Genomic DNA, 16290 nt, shown 5'->3' with positions numbered 1-16290 from the left:
GAGGTTGTGGAGAAAGAGGAACACTACTTCATTGCTGGTGGGACTGCAAGCTGGTACAACCACTCTGGGAATCAATTTGGCAGTTCCTCTGGAAATTGGACATAGTTCTGCCAGAGGACCAAGCTATACCACTCCTGGGCATATACCCCAAAAATACTGCAACATGTAACAAGGACACATGCTCCACCATGTTCATAGCAGCCTTATTTATAATAGCCAGAAACTGGAAACAGCCCAGATGTCCCTCAACAGAGGAGTGGATACAGAAATTGTGGTACATCTACACAATGGAGTACTACTCAGCTATTAAAAACAATGACTCCATGAAATTCTTAGGTAAATGGATGGATCTGGAGAATATCATCCTGAGTGAGGTAACCCAATCACAAAAGAACACACATGGTATGCACTCTCTGATAGGTGGTTTTTAGCCCAGAAGTTTGGAATACAATAAGAACAACCCACAAACCACAAGAAACTCAAGAAGAAGGAAGGCCAAAATGTGGACATTTCATTCCTTTTTAAAAGGGGGAAGAAAATACCCACAGAAGGAGTTGCAGAGACTAACTATGGAGCAGAGACTGAAGGAAGGACAAGCCAGCCTAATATAGCTATCTCCTGAGAGGCTCTGACAGTACCTGTCTAACACAGATGTAGAGGCTCACAGCCATCCATTGAACTGAGTACAGGGTCCTCAATGAAGGAGTTAGAGAAAGGACCTATGGAGCTGAGGGGTTTGCAGCCCCTTAGGACGAACAACAATATAAACTAACTAGTACCCTCAGAGCTCCCAGGATCTCAACCACCAACCAAGGACTACACATGGAGGGGTCTGATTGTTCTGGCAGCATGTGTATAGTAGAGGATTGCAAATTCGATCATCAATAGGAGGAGAGGACCTCAGCCCTGTGAAGGTTCTGTGCCCCAGGGCCTGGGAATGCCAGGGCCAATAAGTGAGAGAGGGTGGGATGGCAGGCATGGGGAAGGGGGAGGCAACAGGGGTTTGTTTTTGTTTGTTTCTTTGTTTTTTGGAGGGGAAACTGGGAAAGGAGAAATTTACATGTAAATAAAGAAAATATCTAATTTAAAAAAAAAAAAAAAAGTCAGTCTACAGAGCAAGTTCCAGGACAGCCAAGCTTAGGCAGTGAAGCAGTTGGAAAACAGAAAGTCAGTGATAATATAATAGAACAAGTGAGCCATACTTCAACTCCAGCAAGAAACAGAACCCAGCAGCTTCGGCTTTAGAGCAACGTTGAAATATAAAAATATAAAGCCATAGTAAACAGGAAAATAGAGCTGGGTGTGCTGGTATACACACAGTTAATCCCAGCACTCAGGATGTTAAATCTCAAACCCTGGGACAAATAGAGAAGGTGCCCACTTAACACATCAAAGCCGACCTGGCCACCAGGTTCTCCCAGAGTCCAGTCCACTGTAAACTTTCTCTTCCACCACACCTAGGAGCAGTCAAGCCTTCTCATTATTTCTTTTGTTTTCTCTCTTTTTTTCATTCAAAGGAGGTATTGAGAGGTGAATCCCCTTGAGTTCAAGGCCAGCTTGATATACAAATTGAGTTAGGTACAGGAGAGCCAGAGCTATGTCAGACCCTGCCTCAAAAAATAAAATAAAATAAACCTGAAGAATATACACCACCAATGTATATTCTACAACAAAGTAGAAAGAATGACTGGGCTTTAATTATGAATAAAACAAGTTTTGAGACAAAAAATATGATGAGAGAAGGAGAGGTGTTCAGTTCACAAAGATTAAAACAAGATTCAACAATTACAAAATGTGGACAAGCTTACCAACAGGGCCTCAAAAAAAACAGTCAAGAATGAACAAACTATGTTAAAGGTGGCATGGTAGACAAACATTACAAAGGAATCCTGGTTTCAAAATTGATGTTAGAACAGGACTTTACTAATGACCTAAGAACTTAACATAAAACAAAAGAGCATGATGTGTCAATCCAATGCAAATTAAAAGGGACACCCTGACACACAACAACATTTAGCCAGGAAATGCAAAGCCACTACAGTAGTTATCATTTAAAAAAACAAAAACAAAAAGCCAATGGGGAGCCAGGCAGTGGTGGCATGTGCCTTGAATTGTAGCACTTGGGAGTTCGAGGCCACCCTGGTCTACAGAGTGAGTTCCAGGACAGCTAAGGCTACAGAGAAACCCTCTCAAAAAGGGGATGCTGGGGGTGAAAAGAATCAGATTTGTTTTCTAAATTACTAAAACAACAAGGGAGCCTTTTAAAGCTGATAAAGGCTTCTGAGAAACCTACAGCTAACATCTGAAAATAAAAAACTGAATTGGTCACTGCAGATGTGGCTCAGTACTTGAGAGCTTTTACCATGCATAAGGCCCTGAGTTCAATCCCTATTAAAATAGAAAGGAAGGGAGGGAGGGAGGGAGGGAGGGAGGGAGGGAGAGATGATGTACAGGACAGCAGATCTCTTGTGAGTCTAAGGCCAGGCTGATGTACATAATGAGCTTCTAAAGACAGCCAGACGCTTATCTATTTCAAAAAAAAAAGACTGAGCTGCATGCTCAACACTGGGATAGGGAGTAAGGCAAGGTCGCCCTACAAGACAATCAATAAAAGAGGGAAATTAATGAAAGACATGGAAGAAAAGCATTTTTATTTGTAGATGACAGTTTCAAGTAATCCTAGAGGACCCTGAAAAGTTGTCCTTACTTCCAAATGCATTCATATTATGGTACATGTGCAATAGTAAACAGTATCATAATGCCTACAGACTATGTCTAGCAAATCAAGTCCAACCCTACAGTGAACACTTCTGAAATTAAAGGCCTAAATTGGTAATCTTTCCATAAATTATCCTTATGAATCAGGAAAGATGATGTTTCTCTCCAACTTTCCTTCTACATAGCTCAGGCTCCTCTCAAACTCATGAAACTCCTGCTTCAGCCTCCAATGTACTAAGATTATATGCAAGAAACATCACCCCAAGCTCCTCTCTTCCGCTCTTCTCTAGAGTCAGGACAGGCACCATGTATGCACATGTATTCACAGAGAAGCTGTCAGAGAACCTCAGAATTAACCAAGAAACACCAAAAATTCTTCTCTAGTACTAAGAAATGCTAAATCAACGAGTGAGGTATAACTGTAACTTTCAGATTGTAAACAAAGGTAAGTGGGCTGAAGGACAGGCGGGTTAAAGCAAACAAGGCAAGGACGAGAGGCTCTCAGGGCACTGTACACATACACTCAGTGTACAACTATACAGCCGTGATGGTCACTACGCACATGCTGTATAAACTTAACATAGAACCAACTACAGAAGCTCAAATGTCACTATGCACACACTGTATAAATTCAATACTGAAGAATTCTTGACATATTTGTAAATTAAAACTTGCCATAACAAAATACTGAGAATAAAAAAACCATAGAAACAAAAAGAAAACAGAAAGGCTCTATGCTATTTTCAGTAAATTAAAAACAAAAGCAAAACAAAGGTACACTCAAAAAGCTTTTCTATTACATTTCTGCTTAAATGTATATGTGGGGGTAGGGGAGTTACATGTAAGGTCAAAGAACACCTTCTGGGAATCAGTTCTCTCCTTCTACTATGTCGATTCCAGGGACCCAACCCAGGTCATCAAGCCTGGTAGCAGATGCCTTTATCTACGAAAAGTATTTAATAAGTACCATAGGACAGAAGTAATGGTGGGATTCTTGGGAAGTAGAAGATCAGGAAGGAGCTCACAGTCTTGCTAAGCTACACAACAAGTTCAAGGTTAGCCTGACTTGAAAAAAAACAAAAAGCCATAGACTAATAATAATAAATCATGAAAACAAAGGCAGCCATCACTGTCCACAATAGTATAGGACTATTAAAATAACTGTAAGCTAAACTCTAATAATAAATGGAAAAGTTACAGTTAAGTCTGTGACCTTAAAAATGTGTATGAGAATTTTCAAAACTCAGAACCAAAAACTCATTGGTTCCTAGAGAATAAGAATACAGGGCTTCTAATTTGACCTTACTAGAAATAAGAAAAGATCAATTAACTTGACTTCATCAAAATATTAATATTCTGGGGACCCAAGTTCAATTTCCAGCAACCACATACTGAATCACAATTGTCTGTAACTCTAATTCCAAGAGATCAGAATGCGCTCTTCTGGCCTCCAGACACTAGGCACATAGTGCAGTCATACATGCAGGCAAACACCCACTTTAAAATCAAACGAAAAAAGTATTAGTTCGCCGGGCGGTGGTGGCGCAAGCCTTTAATCCCAGCACTTGGGAGGCAGAGGCAGGCGGATTTCTGAGTTCGAGGCTAGCCTGGTCTACAGAGTGAGTTCCAGGACAGCCAGGACTACACAGAGAAACCCTGTCTCGAAAAAACCAAAAAAAAAAAAAAAAAAAAAAGTATTAGTTCTATGGTGCTAGGGATATGACCCAGAACCTCACACGCTGCTCAGCAAGTAGTCTACCACATTAACCCTAAATACAAAATTTATACAAGTTACCAGAATAAAACAGATTTAGAGAAACTGGATACATGTAAAAGTAAAAGGGTTAAATAGCAATACACAAAAAAGATATATTACTTTTTAAAACCAAGCAACTCCCCCCTCCAGAAATTAGCAAACACTGTACAAAGGAATACAACTAGTAAATATGAAAGCAGTTCAACCATTCTAAGCAGTTCATCAGCATTCTAAGAGTACAGGAGCCCAGACAGCCACAGGGACAATGACCACAGTCCTAGCACCCAAGACACTAAGACAGAAAGAACAGAGTCTGAGGCCAACCTGAGCTACACAAGAGGCTGCCTTGTCTCAAAAAACAAAAATAAAAGTACATACATAAACATGCCTTTGTTGAATTATCAGGTAGTTAAAAGAAGTAAAATTTCACAACACTTGTATAAACAGCTGGTCTAAGAAAACTGGCAGAATCCTTAAAGTCCTCCAAACTCTAACTACCAAAAATTTAAATAGCTATTACCATTTGACTCAGCTTTTTCACAGCTAAGAATCAACACAACAAAAACAGTTGAGTATGTTCACAAACAAACGAACCAAATAGTAACTTTTATAATGCCAGGGGCAACTAGGAAAAAAAAAGAACAAAATACAAAAGTGTCAAACACAGAGAAGGAAAAGAGGGATGGAAGGAAGGAGGGAAGAAGGAAGGAAGGAAGGTAGGTAAGTTGGTTATGCATTGTAATACAATAACTACTGTATGACAAAAGACATTCTAAAACTGACTATTTGAGACAAATTTAGTAAAAAAACATAGAAATACCTATTTTTAAATACATTAAATACATTAAACAACATTCTTTGAACACCCACAAGATACACCAAATACAACAGAGTAGGAGGAGGTCTAGGAAAGTCTGATGTGTACTGAATAGCAGAGGTTTGCTACAGGTCAAATTCTATAATTTTAAACTTCACACACACTTTATTATATGCTCTTTTTAAATGAATTTTTTCCTAGTAACTTTCTAGACTGCTTGTTACATATAATCATGAAACATAGCAGCCTTCCCCCTCCACTCCCAATTTCCAACTACACACCTCTTTTAAGCAGAAGTGCCTACTTCAACTTTGGGCACCACAGCAGCAGTTAACCGGGCAGCGCGGGCAGTCAACTTGAGAAATGCTGATCTCATGCTAAGGGAATGCTGACTATTTATAGTATTGGATGTTCTTGCTTGTTTGATGGATACACAAAAGCTTCAAATGGGCACTCTGGCAGCCAACTAGAGCCTGCTACCATCTAGGCTTACAGAACCAGAAGAGTGTAAGAGCCAAGTGGGTACGTATCAGCCTATCTATGTTAAAGGGAACCTGTTAACAAAGGTATGGGATCGGGCAGAATAACTAAGACATATACCAAATTTTAGAACAGTTGAGAGGTGTAACATGAATAAATTAAATAATAAAAGCCCTTTAAAGGATCAAAGTGTAAAACCACAGACAGTTCATACAGTTTCATTATAAGACTTTCTAAGCTGATATTCTGGATGAAATTAAGATGGGAGCAACAGGGAGGCCAGAAAGGTGTTGAGTGGCCCAAAAGGCTGGGACTGGGAGTAGGTGAGAGAGATGGACATCAGTGGCCTGTACTGACAATCAAGACAGTGGTTCTCGCCCTTCCTAATGCTGTGACCCTTTAATATAGTTCCTCATGTTGTGGTGATCCCAACCATAAAATTATTTTCATTACTATTTCATAACTGTAATTTTGCTACTGTTATGAATCATAATATAAATTTCTGATATGAAGGATATCTGATATGCAACCCCAAAGGGGTCACAACCTTAGGTTGAGAACCACTGACTTAAGGGATTCATTAGACTGCCGATGTGGATGATGCAAAGGAGAATCTGAACAGACTGTGATGGTGGTGGAGAAGCCACCGGCCCAGAAAGCTTGCTTACACGCCTCACTCATTGCTTTGCTTTTTACATCTGCCCCGCTGATATCAGACTGGGAAGACATCTTCAGCCCTCCTCCACTTTCAACGCATACCCCTCCCAAGGAAAAAAAATTCACTATATAACTTAGAAGATCAATGATGAAGAAAAACCTAAAGATAAAAATCGTAAGAAGGGCTGAAGAGATAGCTCAGTGGTTAAGAGCACTGGCTGCTCTTCCAGTGGTCCTGACTTCAATTCCCAGCAACCACATGGTGGCTCACAACCATTTGTGATGGGATCTGATGCCCTCTTCTGGGGTGTCTGAAGACAGAGACAGTATAGACATACATTAAATGAATAAATAAAATCTTTGAAATACAGTTAAGGGCTTAGAGGGAAGACTAGATCCAAATGTCTAGACATACAAATTACAACTGGTCCAGACCAGAAAAAAGAAAGAAGCAATAATTACACAAAGTCTAGAAGAATGTGAAGCTACTCTGGACAGGTCCATATGTGAAACATGAAACCCCAAACAGAGTAAGGTGTGGAGCTGCTTAACAGTGTTTCATGAACACAGAGAAATCAAATGTAGGAGAAGCCTGTGTATAAATACAGACTATTTTAATAACTGACTTTTTTATCACACACGTATTTTACATAATTAATTTAAACAAGTTTATCAAGTCAGTGAAATACATACACAGAAAACTATACTTAGGGAATTTAAAACACATTTTTACTACAACCCTTAGTGAGATTCCCTACACATAAAAATAATTAGAGAACAGTTTAAATTGCCTTAGCAATTTTATTAGAGGTAGTGTTAGTGCTGATACTGTGGCCTGTGTAAAAAATGCAAATAGTAATCATTGAGGAAGTCATTTTCACAGAAAAAAAAAAAAACAAAATTCAAAGCTGTGAGGTGATGTAGTTTGAAAAAATGGCAGTATAAGCCTTACTGGCACAAAACAGCAAGAAGTCTTACTGCACCTTTAAATATGTACCTTCTATCTACAGCCACTACAGTCTTTTTAACTAGTAAGAACTCAAAAGCAGCACTAGCCCTATATTCAACACAGTGACCTAGAAATGCAACTTCTCATAAAAAAAAGAACTACATCTCCTTGGAAAACCAACGGAGTCTCAAACTGGAAATGCACAAGAGAAGCCTCAACATCTTGTTCCAACAGAAAAAAAACAAAAATATAAAAGAATCATAAGATCAGGAATGAATCTTATGAGAGCCAGAAACAGGACAATGGGATATCAGCTCTCTTCTGGTGTGTCTGAAGACAGCAACAGTATACTTATATACATAAAATAAATAAACCTTTAAAAAAAAAAAGGAATCAAAATATTCAATAGTTAAAAAGATGTATCTGATCTATACTTTTACAAATCTTTTTTCTTCCTACAGAAATGTCATTTAGACAATTAAGTATAATTAAAAAAAATAAAATTGATCAGTTAAGTACATACCACGGAGTACCAGGAATAGGAGTAGTAGCTACTGGCTTTGCCTTCTGGGCAGCCTTTTCTTCTTCAGTCATCTCTTCTTCTTTGGGTTCCTAAGGGAAGTAATATTGGATCAAATTAATAACACAAGACAAATAAGAAATAAACTATCATTACAAATACCTCAAATGAAAACCAACCCTAAGATCTCTTGTAAGAACTCCAAGGAGAGATTCTGAGTAGGAACTTCTCAAAAGTCCTACATCCCTGCCCTACACTAAGAGCTGAATCATGTATCAGCAGAAACAAGCAGCAACAACTGGCCCTATCTTAAGACATACTAGCTATGCACTTATAACCGAAATTACTAGAGTATAGAAAATTAGAAGACCTCTTCCTTTAAGGTCGTTTTTCTTCTGCTAATTTCTATAGTACTGAAACATAGCTATCATTGTCATCTTAGAGAATAAAACCACATCCCAAAATTCATAACTTAAGTATTACAAAAGAACCACTCCACACTCAGACAGACAGTGGAGAGGGTAGATGAAATACACTCAACTAGTAAGAGGTACTTCTAGCAGGCAGTGGCACACACCTTTAATCCCAGCACTTGGGAGGCAGAGGCAGGTGGATTTCTGAGTTCGAGGCCAGCTGGTCTACAGAGTGAGTTCTAGGACAGCCAGGGATACACAGAGAAACCCTGTCTTGAAAAACCAACCAAACAAAAAAAGATGTACTTCTAATTTTAACTCAAACTAGTCTGCAAGTCAAGAGTTTGGAGGTTAGATCCCACCTTTAGCGCAAGACCCTTCCTTTCAATGGACCTTGACTAAGTCTAAGGAGGAAAGGGCTAGAGAGACGGCTCAGTTGCAAGAGATGTGTACTGCTCTTCTAGGGTACCTGAGTTCAGTTCTAAGTTCCCATAAAAGGCAATTCATAACTGCCTGTGACTAAAGCTCCAGTGGAGTTGATACTCTGTTTTGGCCTCCAAGGGTACCCACAAGTACTACAAATACATGAAATGAAAACACACACACACACACACACACACACACACACACACACACTTTAAAGTAAAATTAAATTTAAAAATACACAAAATTTAATGAAATTTTCAAAAAGTATTAAAAACAAAAATTACCTTTAAAAAAATTAATGAAACTTTCACAGGAAAATCAGAACTTCAAACTTTCAGAAGTCAAATTGACAACTATTTTAATATAGGGCAAATACATGTTCAGTTCTGTGTAAACACTGCCAAGCAACTCAGGCTGACCCTGTAGTTTAGCATGCCTTGGGCCTTTACCTCCTTGATCTCCTTTATAGGTTCTTCCTTAGGATCTTCCTCCTCTGTCTCCATTGGCAATGGCTCTTCAGATGCCTCCTTAATTGGTTCTTTAATCTTCTCATCTAATTTTTCTGTTAAAAAACTAAGATGATGTCATTCAAAAGTTTTTCTGTAATTTTTTAAAAGAATTTCTCTGAAATAAGCAGCTAAGATGCTCTATTTCTAAATGTTAACCATAACTATAAATACCCTTCTTGGTACTGTCACTACTATTACTGGAAAACGCTTTAACCTGCTGACTTCAAGAGAACATATTCTCAAGTCACCTATATCATGTGCAGCAACCATCCATAAAATACTGAACTATGTTGAGAAACAGGGACTCAAAACATAGAACACTAAGAGTCTGCCACATACTAGGCTCCAAAGATCCAAATTTTGTTGATCAGTATCACAAACTTCCATAACAACAATACGATTATGCAGTACCTAATAACTGAAAATGTGTTAATATGCATGAATATTTTAAAACTATTCTTTAGCTTACGAAGTAGGAATGTCAAATAGCAGTCTACTTATTATAGGTCATACTATGTCCTGAGTTACAAAACAACTATACCTTTTTCCTTCAGTTCTTGAGGCTTCTCCCATGTTGATTCTAGTGTTCTATTATTGTAATAGTACGTCTTCCCATCTGCTGTTTTATATTCAGTCCACTCAGAAACTGCTGTTGCTCCAGCCAAGGTAGCAGGTGAAGCTGCAATAGCAACCTGGGGATGTATCATGGGTACTATAGGAGGGGCCATTCCTGGTAATACACCTAAAAAAATTAATAAAAAGTTAGATCTAAGTATTAAAACATAATATAAAATAAAACCACAAGTGAAATCTTCCTAGTAAATATTAAATACTTGGAGCAAGAATAGTATATAAAAGGTGATGTAAGTATTGATTCTACTTCCCTGGACTTTTGATTCTAATGCCTAAATTCAAATGGATACAAAATTGGATCAAGAAATACCTTAAGAACAGTTAAAAGTTTAGGTGTCCTCTATGACCATGTCTAACTACCCATGACATACTAATAGAAATTCACTTTTTAAGTTCTACAATTCTAAAGAAATAACAATCACTGAGTGCAATTCCTAACCCAAAATTATTTCCTACCTCTAAATTACTTAAAGGGGTCAGAATAAAAATTCTTAGTTTTAAAGTAAAACAACTATTACCGACTCCAAATGATAAATATGTGGAATATCAGATTACCCTTCCCCTTAAAAAGGCAGATCTAGTTTTAAAAGACAAGCCTCAATTTTTGTTTTATATAATGCTAAATAAATACTGTTAATATAAAGGATGGATACAAGAATCCAAACAGAAAACAAAATCCTAGAATCTAGGTTTCAGGCAGTCTTACTTTGGTAAATTTAAAACGCAAATGTATGCTATATACAAATATCACACACAGTCACTTGCATGCAAGCATAATCACATCATTTTACACATGGAAATGACATTTTATATTTAACTTAAAAACATACATCAAAAATAAAATTAAATGTTATGAATATGAGAATGAAGTTGTTTACACTTATTACATAAATTAAGATATATAAAGTGATCTGACCTCATTTGCTTTTGTGAACCAAAGAAGCTAATACTACAGGAAATTGGGAAATTAAGTGTTGGCCAAATATGACAACTGCATTTAAACTGCTCGTTAAAAAGAAAAATATTTTTAAGCTCCACTCACTTGGGCAAAAATAAATAAATAAAAGGATAAACAACAACATTCACTACCATGCCAACTTACAGACAAAACAAACTAAGATGGTTTTAAAATTACCGGTCTTGGTGGTAGCGACTGTCTTTACATACGGGCAGCTGACTATTTGCATCATTGCTACACCTGTAAAATGGATAAGCAAGCATTGGTTGGAAAGCTGCCATTGTATGTCGGCTACCACTGGGATTCAGGGAAATAATTTACCACTACAATTTAGAATCTATTTCCAATGAAAATGACCAAGAATGGAATAAAATAGTTGCTTGACATTTTGTGGGAAGTAGTGTCAGATCAAGTGTTGCTATTTCTAGCTACAACACCAGTTACCTACCAGCTCTCGTGTTTGAAGGAGCCTCACGTTTAAATTCAACAAGACACCCTTTGGTTACACACTAATAAATCCTCGTGTGGGACCTTTTCCCACCAGACATCAAACCCAGCTGTGGATGCTTACACGCCAGTGAAAGGCACTGCACACTGCACTGTCTGACAAGACACTTTGGCTCTGTTGATGCTCACTGGAAACCACATGCTAGGGCTGAATGGTAAGGTACAACTATGGAAAAATAGAAAGGAAAAGACGGGGCAGAGGGGCAGGGGGAAGGCATAAAATGGATTCAAATACTCCACTGCAGTAACAGTTAAAACAAAAGCATAGATGGAGAGAGAGAGCGGCTAGCATTAACTAGTGTTAAAACATGTTTAGTGCCTGCCACATGGAACGGAACCAACATGAACACTGCGGAGGCAGGCCAAAACTACCCTTGTCCCCCTGACGTTCTCAGTCACTGTCTGTTGTCACTTAGGCTGGCTGAAGGAGCGCGTATTAAGAACAGATATTACGTACAGTTTGAGGAGGAGGAAGACTCATCATGATGTATTAGAATGATGATAAAAGGTGAAAAGAAAAGCTGGAAAACTGAGGAAATTCAAAATTGAATGTGAATTTTAAAATGTTTTAAAAATAAAAATCTGAAGAATCATAGGGAAATAATTTTTACTGTTTTGTACCTGGAAAAAACTCAACTTAATTTGGTACTGCAAATTTAAAAAATGTAAAATACTATATTAAAAATAAACTTTCCCACTGAAGGATGGGAAAAGAAGACTCTCCTGATTCAGAAAGTAAAATCAAAATTAAAACTCTGTTTTCAAATAATTTAAATGATGTTCACACACACACACATCCAAAAGCACCAAATTTTGAAGTGCCTTAATTTCATTACCATTTCACATAAAGATTAACACTAAACTTCCTACTAACTTTAAGCCAAAATAAAATCCCTGAGTTATAAAAGCATGCTGAGTGAAGAAAGCTGTGTGTATTGTTTTATTTCCCTAATGTTGAAACAAAGCAAAAGATAAAAAAAAGTCACTTCATAAAAGAAGTTTCAGGCTGGAAGTTGTAGCTGATATAAATATTGCCATCTACAGGGTCACCAAACCTAGTAAGCCACCACTTCCCCTTAGCATTAAAACTTTCTTCCAAAGTCTAGTCTCTTAAACTATCCTCCAAAAATTTCCACTATGTAACATTAAATGAATCAAATAGCTTCATATTCAGACATAACTACCAATGATAAAAATCAACTGAGCCAACTCAAGTATCTCTATATAACTATTAGCATATGTTTCTTCTCAACCTAAACAGGTAAGTCTAAGGCTTTCCCTGTAGATGTTACAAGCATATTATGAGTACTCACAAAATAACCACATACCTAAAATACTAACCTTTTATAAAAGGGGAAATTTTTGTCCAATTTTCCTATAAATTATGCTGTCCTTAAAATATGCTCTATTAGGAAATTAGAAAATTCGATTTAGCATTTTGGATTCTGATGTCAATGACAGTAAGTTTCTTCAAATTGCAAGTTTTCAGTTTGCTAAGCAGATAACTCTAATCCTAACCTGTTACCACCCTCACATTCCACTTCTTAGTTCATCTAAATCTACTACTTCCCTTCATCTTAGTCATCTCCTACTCAGTCATCTTTATTACACCCAGACAATGCTATTACAAATACAATCTCAAACTGCAAAATAAGTAATACAAATAAATCCTTCCAATTCGCCTTAACACAGATTAGACATAAAGAAGCGGGAAAGGTAGGATCTAACTATAAATAATGAGACAAAAATTTGGGGAGGAGAAAATAAGTGTTTTTGTCTTTTCCCTAAAACCCTTGTAGAACTTGTAGTTCCCTTGTAGAACTTGGTGAAAAGTTTAATGAGAAAAAGAATGAGTATCAAAGCAGAAATGCCTCAGTACCAACAAATGCTACTATTACTTTCTATAAGACATCTTCCGAAGAAGCTTGGTAGCTCGGACAACCAAACTCCTACCCAGCTGGAGAATTCTTGAGAATTTGGAGGACAGTTCAGGAATATGAACACTTGTCTACCCTGCACAAGTCCCTGAGTTCAATCCCCAGAAGTGCATGCATGCATGCATGCATGCACGCACGCACGTGCGTGCGCACACACACACATACACACACAACTTAACCTACAAAATATTAGTGGCTGCCACTTTTTAAAAGTGTCTTTTACTGTCAAATTTCACAAGTAGCATCTTCGTTTTGTGGTCACTACCACCTATTCTAAATTTTTAGAAAGTATGAAAATGAGGAATTTGACAAACTTCCACTTTCCACAAACCTTTGCTAATAACATGTACCCTTTGCCTTTTTTCTGTTCTAGTAAAAGCATAGAGAATACAGTGACCATCCTTTCAGAAGACAACAGTCTTTCAAAATATTCTTATAGCTTCATCATGCCACCTCTCAGTCTGTTCTCTACAAATTAAGACTTCAACATGTTCACACTCAAAACCTACAACTGGCCTTTACACTGTCCTTAACTATAAAGCAGACTACCATGTCAAGGCTTGAAGACTAGACAAGTGAATTCTAGGTTAGGCTGGGTTACACAGCAAGACACTAAATAGTAATATAATAATAGTAATAATAATATAGTTTTTAAAAAGGAAAAAGGGTTTGACAAGTGTCAAACTATTCCGCACTTTGTTACTTTCCTACAAAAATAAGATGCAGAGGAAAGTACTCAGATTTCCTTAAATATACCAAAGAAAAAATCGTTAGTACCAAACAACTTGTTTTTCTTATTTTTAAATGGCAGAGAATCTAACCTTCACATACAGGGCATTTTCTCTCTAGTACTTATCTACCACTATATCAATATATATAAAAGACTTTCTAATCCAATTAAAAAACACCAGTTCTTAAATGTTTGGTTCTTGCAAATTTTTAATATTTAAATGTATTCACATCACATCTCTCCTTTTACACAGAACCCTATACAGTAAGTGGCAACAGCCTTAGGGAAAGTGTGAAAGTTAGACAGAAGCCAGGGTCTTCCTCATCCTCTGCACAAGCTAGCCTTGTAAAACTTATCTACAGTAACAGTGCTTTCAGCTACAACACATAAGGAATGAGTCATGGATCAAGGATTAAATACATTCATTTGACAACAACAAATGCACTCCAATTAGGATGCCCAACAATTCCATTATGTATTCCCTAATGGAAAATTTCTCCACAAATCTTAACTCGTTCTCTATTCTTCATAATTCCCAGTACAATAACACACACAAACCTGCGCTAACAAACTTTTAAATAATGTAGGTTATGCTCCACTTTATAAATGTTGTAAAGAAACCTTCTCATTTCTGACTTATATCAATCTGTTCACAATTAAGTGACTCACATTCTTCCTAGTACAGCATGATTATTAAGAGTTTGGTACCTGGATCTGGAGGGCAGATCAAATCCTAACATTGTCACTTAACTAAGTGACAATGGACAAAAAAAATAATTAAATCTCCCTGCAAATCTACCTAAGATGGTTGTAAAACTTAAGACTGAATGCATATGATGTGTTAGAATGATATACGGTGTACATTATTTAACTTGTGCTATCTGTTATAGCTTGTCATTTATCAACTTCATAAATTCAATCTCTTTTTTAAAAAAAAAAATCACATTTAGAACATATTTACAAACAAAAAAAAAATTTAGCTTATTGAGGCTATTATCCAAAATAAGTGTACTTTTAAATGTGACTAATTTTAAGACATGTAAACAACAACAAAAAAGGACATTTACCAAAACTTAAGAAAAAATATCGCAGTTAGCCATGAATCTTTAAAAAACATCTCAAACAGGTGAGATTCAAGGCAATTTCAAATGCAACAGACACATGAGAACAAACTGACAATGAGAAACAGCTAGAACATCAAGTGTGATCTGCGTTTACCTGGAAGTGGGATTGGCATGCCAGGAAGGGGCACACGGAATGGAGGCACCATCACTGGTGGGAAAGCAGGTATTGCTGCTGCTGGCTGAGGTACTGAGTGAGGAACAGCAGGAGGTAACGTCTGTGGGTGCGGCTGGGGTACAGTTTGCACAGGTGTGGCTGTAGGAGCAGGAGCTGAAACACTAACTGTAGGCGTGGCAACTGAAACAGCAGGACTTGGGGTCTGGTCTTGTGTTGTGGGTGCTGATGAAAGAGAAAATAACAACATGCATCACTCCTCATGGTCCTTCTTACTGTACTCTTCGCTGGCTCGGTCACTCACTCACTCACTCACTCACTCACTCAGTAAAGGCCCATCGTCTCATGCACCGCAAGAAATGTGTTACAAAATCCATCTTTGAGAAGCTTAAAAATAGCTATATGAAATTTAAACAAAAGCAAAACAAGAGTAGGGCATAAAATAGGACCAAGACCTAGTCTGTTCAGATATAGGGAGGATACAGAAATTCTTACATTGAGATATTAAACCTCAACGAGTCAAGATTTCAAAGAGGAACCCAAAGAGAAAATAAGCAAATACTGAAAGAAGTATGAGCAAAGCAAGGGATAGAGAGCAGCAGTGTTCACAAATCAAAAGTTAACACTCAACTCCTAAGGCGTGAGGCACATGCCAACAAGCCTGGAGTAAGAATCACCAAGTCTCCACTCTGCTGGACAGGGAAAGGGCAGCACTTACAGAGAGAATGGGGTAGGAAACTACATGTTAGTGCATAGAACAGTGTGTTCTCACATTACTGGCAAGATTTCATAAATGTAAATGAAGGGTGCGTGTGATGAGTCAACTGGGTAAATACACAGGAAGAGAGATCCATTACACTACTGGAACTGCCTAAGCAAGAAAGAACAGAGTGAGAAAGGATATGTACACAACTAATGTCTGGATAGGAATGAATGCAACAGAAAATACCTCGATTATTTCAAATCTTAAAAAAAACATTACATGTGATTCTTATAGTGAGAATGGGTAAATGTAAACTTCAGGTTAATTTGGGTTCTGCCAAT

At 37.5% G+C, this 16290-nt stretch overlaps 1 protein-coding gene across 6 annotated transcripts in view; it reads right to left on the bottom strand.

Moving 5' to 3' along the window:
* The window catches only part of Tcerg1 (transcription elongation regulator 1), a 64520-nt gene that overhangs the window by 30642 nt on the left and 17588 nt on the right, over positions 1-16290 (bottom strand). For 4 of the 6 annotated variants that reach the window (XR_004117253.1, XM_031365575.1, XM_031365576.1 and 1 more), the window contains exons 5-9: positions 15229-15471; positions 11014-11076; positions 9787-9987; positions 9186-9298; positions 7901-7989 (exon numbers count right to left, since the gene is read on the bottom strand). Coding sequence is in view for 5 of the 6 variants with exons in the window: in XM_031365575.1 (XP_031221435.1) it covers positions 7901-7989; positions 9186-9298; positions 9787-9987; positions 11014-11076; positions 15229-15471 (709 nt within the window). In the remaining variant the exon portion in view is untranslated. The remainder of the gene's footprint in view (positions 1-7900; positions 7990-9185; positions 9299-9786; positions 9988-11013; positions 11077-15228; positions 15472-16290) is intronic. The other 2 variants (XM_031365577.1, XM_031365578.1) reach the window with 1 other exon arrangement.

Source organism: Mastomys coucha, unplaced genomic scaffold, assembly GCF_008632895.1.
Source record: "Mastomys coucha isolate ucsf_1 unplaced genomic scaffold, UCSF_Mcou_1 pScaffold13, whole genome shotgun sequence".
Lineage (NCBI taxonomy): Eukaryota > Metazoa > Chordata > Mammalia > Rodentia > Muridae > Mastomys > Mastomys coucha.
The sequence above is the reverse complement of the archived record's forward strand: the minus strand, read 5'-3'. Positions and strand labels throughout refer to the sequence as shown.